General features: G+C 39.3%; 1 protein-coding gene across 8 annotated transcripts in view; it reads right to left on the bottom strand.

The window, feature by feature from the left end:
• LOC105299128 (39S ribosomal protein L33, mitochondrial) overlaps positions 1 to 5,937 on the bottom strand; it is a 35,847-nt gene extending 29,910 nt beyond the window's left edge. For 2 of the 8 annotated variants that reach the window (XR_002782900.1, XM_023536952.1), the window contains exons 1-3: positions 5,510 to 5,783; positions 4,886 to 4,904; positions 3,057 to 3,163 (exon numbers count right to left, since the gene is read on the bottom strand). Coding sequence is in view for 7 of the 8 variants with exons in the window: in XM_023536952.1 (XP_023392720.1) it covers positions 3,057 to 3,163; positions 4,886 to 4,904; positions 5,510 to 5,717 (334 nt within the window). In the remaining variant the exon portion in view is untranslated. The other 6 variants (XM_023536951.1, XM_023536950.1, XM_023536954.1 and 3 more) reach the window with 5 other exon arrangements.
• Between the last annotated feature and the right edge of the window lie 2,288 nt (positions 5,938 to 8,225).

Raw genomic sequence — 8,225 nt, 5'->3', positions numbered from 1 at the left:
AAATGCTATGCAAATAGCTGTTATACTCTATTGTTTAAGGAATAATGAGGGGAAAAAGTATGTACACGTTCAGTAACAGACACAATCATCACAGGCCTAACTACAAAGTACATGTCAGCAAAGATGTAATCTTTTTTTTCAAATATTTTCAATCCAAAGTTGGTTGAATCTACAGATATGGAACCCACAGATACAAAGGGCCAACTGTACCTACATACTAAATATAAAAATTCCAATACATTTTCATATTTAAAATATCATAGAGGTTATTCAATCAACATTATGTACAAGTTCCTAAAAAAACTCTAAAGGAGCTAAAAATGCTAAAAAAAAAAAATAGGCATACCTCATTTTATTGCACATTACTTTACTATACTTCGCAGTAATCGTATTTTTACAAATTGAAGGTAACACTCTCCACCAGCAAAAAGATTGGATTCCCTGAATGCTCAGATGATGGGTAGCATTTTTTTAGCAATAAAGCAGTTTCAATTAAGGTATGTACATTGTGTTTTTTAGACATAATGCTACTGTAAACTCAACATACTATAGTATAGTATAAACATAACTTTTACATGCACTGAGAAACCAAAACATTTGTGTGATTTGCCTTATTACAATAGCCACTTTATTTCAGTGGTCTAGAACCAAACCACAGTATATCTGAGATATCCGTATTTGTAAGGTTCACCACTTCAAGTTTTCACCAACTGATACAAAGAAATCATAGGGAGAAAACCACCACACGAATCCAATATTATATTGCTATGGTGTGAATGCGTGTGTCTCCATCACCCAAAATTCATATGTTGAAATCCCAATCCCCAAAGATGATGGTATTCGGAGGTGGATCTTCTGGGAGGTGCTATGGTAATGAGGGTAGAGCCTTCATGAATGGGATTAATACTCTTATTAAAGAAACTCCACTGAGCTTGCTTGCCCTTCCACCAGTAAGAACACTACAAGAAGGCACAGGCTATCTACCAGGAAGAGGGCCCCCACCAGAAAGCAACCACATTACCATCTTGACCTTAAGACTTCCCAGGCCGCAGAACTCGAGAAATAAATTTCTGTTGTTTATAAGCCACCGAGTCTAAGCTATTTTGTTAGAACCCAAATGGACAAAGACACATACTTTATCATCCTGATAATTTTCCACCATTAGTGGTATTATCCTGAAATTCAGACTCCTAATCATCCTGTACAAACCTAGAATTCCCTTTTTATTATAATAAAAAATGACCAGAAATTTAACGCCATTAAAAACAGGGAATTTTATTTGTTAAAGAATGGAACTCACAATTTTAAGCTGACAACTGTGCTTCTGAGCGCTTTTAAATGCCTCCTCACATTGGTACAGCTTTTGAAGGTGCTTTACTTTTATATTTCTTAGACACTGACAAATGCAGTATAATGAACAGTGGTTGTGAGACCTTCTTAACAAATAGCCAGGATTCACACTAAGGCCTGGCCAGATAAGGAAGCAGTAACTAAGTTTCAGTCTCCTTTGAAATTTTTCAATAACAGTCCCTACATAGAGTGGTTCAGGACCCAGGCTTTGGAGTCAGACAGTCCAGAGTTCAAATCTTTATTTTGTTACATATTTTGGCTGTCTGTCCTTAAGATCCTTAGCATCGGATTCCTCATCTATAAAATGGGATTCAGATTGCCTGGAGAGCACCGGTGCTTGTGTCATAATGGATTCATAGCATCTGAAGACATGAAGACTGTGTAGGAAGGCAAAGACGACAATTTTCCATTTTGTCTGGGTATTCACAAGCATTAGTTTGCTTCCTTTCTCTCGGGGATCCTTGTCTTCTGTTGCCTATATTTTCCTTTTTTAGTCGTCGTTTCAGGTAGGAAGGTAAATTCAGCCCTTATTACTCCATCTTGGAGTAATTTTCATGAACTAAAAGCAAGAGTCTATAAGCTCTTGCTTTTAGTTCATGAAAATGTTGATTATGAGTTTAAGTGCCTGTCTTTCATTATATAATGAATTAATTTGGGGAAATATGATCCTGGTACCAAATCCAATTCTGATCACCAAGTGGGTGTCTTACAATTCAACTCAATTCTAACGCTATCTACCTGGAGATCGTAACTCAGGAACAGCAGGTGGATGTGATGCACAGGCAACATATAGGGAAAAGGAGCAGAGCTTCTATTTCCTCTCTGAGCATGCCACTCTCCCACATTCCCCACCCCAGAAGCTCCAGTACAGTCCTTACTAAGAAGCAATTATAAAGGGACTATTTAAAAGCAAGGGCAGAAAATAAAAAGAATGGCCCAAAGTTTTAAAATAAATAATTTGTTAGTTTATTCTGCATAAATCTGCTTATGAAATCCAAAAACAGGCTAAATTTCCACCAAGAGCAATCGGGTGCTGGCCTATTATTTGTGAGCAGGCAATCTGGCCTTGGGAACACTTCTATCTCCTGAGACCACTTAAAGTTACCATTTATTATGATATTTTAGCAGATGATAGAAAATAGAAAATGAAATTTGCTACCCGCTGCACTAATATATAGACACCATAATTCTCTGACTCATATCTGGACCTAATTACTTGCCACTGTCAGATGATCCCAGGAGAACGTTCTCGCCCCCTCTCGAAACACTCCTCTGTTTCCAGAACACAAGATCACCTATTCTTTTTACATGGCTGGTTTCTCACCTTCAGGTCTTTGGTTATCTATCTCCTACTAGAAGACTTTCCCTGATCTACCCTATCTAAAGGACAAGATACAGTTGAAATACACCTCCCCCCAACTTTATCCTATATCTCAGCATCCTGCTCGTGGCATGTACCATAATTTGTCACTTTTTTCCTCTCCCTTCCAAATCAGACTCTAAGTGCCAAGAGTGCAGGGCCTGGGCCTGTCTTATGTCTTGGTATATCCCAGCACCCGGCATAGTAAGTGGCACCACGGTAAACATTCAATACATACTTGCTGAATGAATGCCACAGTGTCAAAAGGGCCATAAAGCTGCCAGATATTCAGCATCAGTCTGGAAAGCATTTGAATTTATTGTGGAATAACCTCTCTGAATCTTACCCACTGGATCGTAATGCAGTAGAGTCAGTTTCTCCCGCAGTCGGCTTCTCTTAGTGTTAAAGGAGTAACCTGTCCCGGCTTGGCTTATCATTTTCACCAGAATATTCCTAGGATTTAAAACTAAGCTGTTACAAACTGAAAAAAATAAACTAAAATCAGTCATGAGGGGATGGCACATTATGAGAGCCCTGTACAGTAGCATTAGTTGTGGGACATCACTTGGCACAAGAAGGTTCCGTTCTAAGACAGCCTACATCTTCCATAAATCACAATTTCAGTGGTTTTGATCCCAAGGTTTGTTCCATTAGAGTGCCTTGGTAATGACCTAACCAATGACCTAACAAGAACAATCAAATCACGTTGTGGGAAGACTCAAGACACCTACCTCTCAGACGAACAGAAGTCAGAGGGGGAAAATAAAAAAGTTATTAGTAACTATAACTAGCCGGTCAGGAAATCATAAATGTATGGCTGTCTCATAAGAGCCTTATCTTCCAGGGATGAGTGAGGATTAAGAGTAAAATCAGGAAGGGATAAAATTAAGAGATTGGAATTTTTACATTGCTAACATGCAAAACCTTATTCCTATTCCTATTTTAAGTTACAGTCCTTTAATGCATAAAGTTCATGTTTTGTCTCACAGGACCTTCTCATACCTTCTACTATTAATTTTTCATGTGTCTTGCCTCTGTATGTGGACCATGCTATTTTATTCTCATCTAATTCCAAAAAGAATTTGAAGCGTGTAAGATATATTATATACATCTTTGCATCCCTTTCAATGTCCAGCACAGTAACTCATACATAAAAGAGACATACAATATTTGTTAAGAGACAATAATTAGTCATCCATTCAAAAAGATTTAACAAAAATCTATTAAGTGTTTACTCTGTGGAAAGCAAGATGGAAAATGCAAAACTCTACTAAGGCTGTATCTGTGCTGTCAAGGAATTAACAGTATAGCACAGAAAGTGAGCTATGTACCGAAGGTCTATAAGGCAAAACATAAATGACAAATGTCACAAGAACAATACAAAGAATATGAGCGGCAGGGAGTAGCTCTAAAGAAATCAAAAACATGAGAGATTCCCACAGAACCTAGAGGTGGGAAATTCTAACATAAATAACTGGACTGTGAGAAAAGCTATATGAATCAATAAAAGATTGGGGGGATACCAATATACATGTTTTCATTAACGTGAATCCAAAAAAACCTAGTTTGAAAGATTTGTGATGGGTCTTGGGTTGTAAGCAAAGTCTGCTGTAGAATTTTCCTATTTTTCACACACACACACACACATCTTACTTCAGTTACTGTCTATAAAATTTAAGATACCAGTTTGGTATTCATAATCTCTCTCATACATCATGGATTCTTTAACCTTTGCTATTTTTGAAATGCCAATACCATGAATGCAAAGGATTACAAAACTCATTAAAATAGGCTCTATGGTTCAATCAAATCTAAGCTTGTTCTGCTAGATTGCTGTAGTGGGCTCCAGACAAATGGCTCTTGGTCTGGAAAAAGAAATAAGGTGATAGTCCAAAGAGAGTACAGGGACCTTGATGGCTTCTTTAGGAACAAGACAGCAAAAGCTCCTTAAGTAAATTACTTGAACGCTAACTTAAGTAGGTCAGTTGGGCAGAAGGAAAAATATTCTTTGAAAAGGGTTTCTAGGGCCAAAATAATTCATTAAGTAAGTAGTCCTCAAACCAACTTGTAGAAAGTCAAGGCCAAATGCTTAGTTTAACATAAGGACGTACTAGCAGCACCTAGACTAAGGAATCTAGCATAAACAAGTTTTAAAAAAGAAAAACTTTTACTTACTTTGACTTGCTCTTGGCAACTTTTTTGTAGCAAGGAAAGGTTGGAAGAGAAAAGAAAAATATCAATGTTATTATCTTACGCAAAGTTCGTATATCACTAATAACCAAAAATATATACGTCATGAAGTATATATACCATGGACTGTCGCTTAAGTAACTATTCCCCAGCTATTAGATATCTCCTTAGGGTTTTATAGAAGCTAAAAAGATCCAATGAGACCCAACACAATTCTGGACGTAAAGCTTTGCGCAATCTCTTCTCAGATGGACTGGTTACCTTTCAAATCTTTCTAGAGTATTATCTGCTCCACTTGTTACCCGTCTAAGGTGCAAATATTTGCATTGGTACGAGTCTCGTTTGACAGGTTAACCTATGCAAACCGCAACAACCATCACGTCCCGTGGAGGAAGGAAACTAAATCTAAGTGGGAACGCAGCCTAGTGCAGGGAAGAGCACTGTCTTGGGAGTCAGAGCACTTTTCACAGCCCAGCTGTTTGACCTAACGTAAATCACTGCCGCTTCTCGGAAGCCGTTTCCTTATCTTTAGAGTCCTATACCAGTGGACTAGAAGTTCTGAGGTTTTTCCAGTTCGGACGTCCAGTGACTCTGCTGACACATCCCTACCGAGGACGAGGGAAGCGCCCCACTCTGCTGACCACACTCGACAGTCCCTGCGAACCACAACCGAATCCCGAACTATTTCCGCAGACCCCCAAGATCCACTCGCCCCGCAGCGACGCGTGCCGCGGGGCATGCCGGATGCTGTAGTCCTGGAGGCCTGGGAAGGCCGCTGCGGCAGCTTCCCGGCCGGTGCGGGAACCTTGCCCTGCATCGTCCCGGGGCCTGCCTGTCACGGCCTCCACCCATCGCCGCAGGCCCTGCCGCCGCCTCCAACCCCACTCACGGGAGACAGCGGACAGCAACATGGCAACACCCCTGCAGTCTCCGTAACAGGCCCAAAGTAACCGCAACAAACAACTGCTTCCGGGGCACAGGCCTGTTCCGGAAGAGGACGTCCGGGAGCGGCCCGCAGCCATGCCCCCCAGTGTAAACCTCCAGTCTTAACTCCGCTTCTTATCTGTGTTCTTTACACGTTAGGTGTTTTGTTTTCGAAGTGGAAATAGTGGCGTCCACTTTCCTTTGGGAGAGAGGCTTTGTCAGTGCTGAGGATTCGCGCCCTAGGTACTGACTCCTACTTCTGGTTCATAGTTAGGTGCTTCACTAAATAATCGCAACCACCTACATTAAAGCCACAGGACCTGTGTGTGTTCCTCAGCCGCTCCAGGCTATCAGGCTCTTGCATGTTACCTTAAAATGGTGCCTTCTTCTGCTTCCCCTGACCCAACTGCATCTCCACCTGGTTAAGATCTAATATCAGTCCCTTCAGAGTTAGGAACCCCACTCGAATATCCCTATTTTCTTCATTAAATGTTGGATTTCTAGAAGAGCAGAACGTCGTGCATCTAGTTTACTGCGGTATCTAAGCATCTAGCACAGTGCAGGGCAATAGGCAACGAATAACTGAAGACTGAGAGCTCTCGCACGCCTTATTTAATGTTCCCAAACTAGTAAGTGGCAGAGAACCCAGATCTTTTCTGACTGCACAAACTCATGCCTTTCCCACTAGACTTTGGGACCTACCACTTCGCCATCTTCAATTCTTCAAATCTCTGCAAGGAACCTCGGGATCCTTCATCAGGGATCCTTCATTGGTAACCTCTTTCCCAACTAATAATCAGGACTTTTAGATTTTTTCCAATCTGTGATTTTATCAATACGTTAAATTTTACAAACATGTACAATAAGATTCTTATGGATTATCCTCACTGAAAGTAATAAAGAGAAAAATTTTAAATTAGGACTATCCTTGTCCTTAGTACCTTTAATTTTTCCTCCCTCTAATAATTTATCTTCGCTTTACCATAACCTGACTCCAGCACGGAGTCACTCTGTAGATACCCAAATCCTTCCTTATCTCACGCAGTTCAACTGCTGGCAAACGAGAGCTTCAGGTATTCAAGAGGGTAAGATTTCTTATCTAAGAAATTCCTTTAGAGGACTTATAAGAAAAGAACACAGGACTGGAAGCATAGGAACATGAATCTAGTCTTTGTTCTGCTCCTTGGAAAGTCATTTCGACTCTTTAGACCTCAGTTTCGTTCTCAATGTGAGCATTGGATCAGCGGTTTCATCCCGGAGAGTGCATCAGTCACCTGTGGTCCTTTAAAAGACCCAGATGCCAAGGGCGGGGCTGAGAGTCCATACAGTATGTCCCAATTGTCTATAAAGAATCATTTTAAATATAACAAAAAGTTGAAAGGGGATTGTACAGTAAACAAACCATATATATAATTCAACACATGTTAACATTCTGTATCTATGTAATTGATGTATAGTGAATTTAAATATATATAAATGTAATATATAGTTAGCCTTTTTTGCTAAGCTGTGTAAAAATAAATTGCAGACATAACAACCTTTCACCCTTAAATATTTAAGTATGTATCTCTCAAAAATAAGATCATTATAACTGCAGTATGTACTATTTTCATTCCTTAAAAAATATTTTCCTAATATCTACACTATATTCAAATTGTCTTTTATAGCTGGTTTCTTCAAAAGCAGTGTCCAGTCAAGGTTCATATATTACCTTTGTTGTTAAAAATCTTTAATCTCTTTCAAATCTAAAACAAAAGCCCTCACTTATTTTTTTAAGCGACACTGAATTTTTAAAGAGACTGAGCTAATTTCTTATGGAGTGTCCCACATTCGGGATTTGTCTGATTGTTTTCTTACGGTGTTGTTTTGCTTATTCTCCCATAAATTGGAAGGCAAATCTAAAGGCTTGAAAAGATTCTACTTACAACATTTTTGACAAGAAGACATCATAGGTGATGCTCTCAACTTCATACTGTTCCATATCAGGAGGTCCAGAATGTCAGGATGTCCTATTGTTAGTGCTAAATTGGATGACCTCTAGATCGCTCCACTGTAAAAGTAGATTTTTTTTCTTTTTGCAGTTTTATGTGGGGTGATACTTTGAGATATGAAAATATCTTGTTCCCCAATTACCTTTCCTCATGGTTAGCATCCATTGATGATTTTTTAGACTCAGTAATTACATTTGCTGTACACAATGGCTCTTTTCTAACTTATATCATTCCTATTTCATTTATTAGCTAGTTTTCTCTTGTAAAGAAGAGCTTTCTATCATCAGTTGAGGCTGCATTATTGTTCTTCCTAAAAAGGCAGGATGTTATTTTTTTCTCTTTAATTACCAATATTCAAGTAAGAAATTGGCATGAGTCACTTCCAATGGTGACAAAGAGGTTTTTTCCCC

This window comes from Pteropus vampyrus, unplaced genomic scaffold, assembly GCF_000151845.1.
Source record: "Pteropus vampyrus isolate Shadow unplaced genomic scaffold, Pvam_2.0 Scaffold173, whole genome shotgun sequence".
In the NCBI taxonomy this organism is placed as follows: Eukaryota; Metazoa; Chordata; class Mammalia; order Chiroptera; family Pteropodidae; genus Pteropus; species Pteropus vampyrus.
This window is presented reverse-complemented; position numbering and strand designations above follow the sequence as displayed.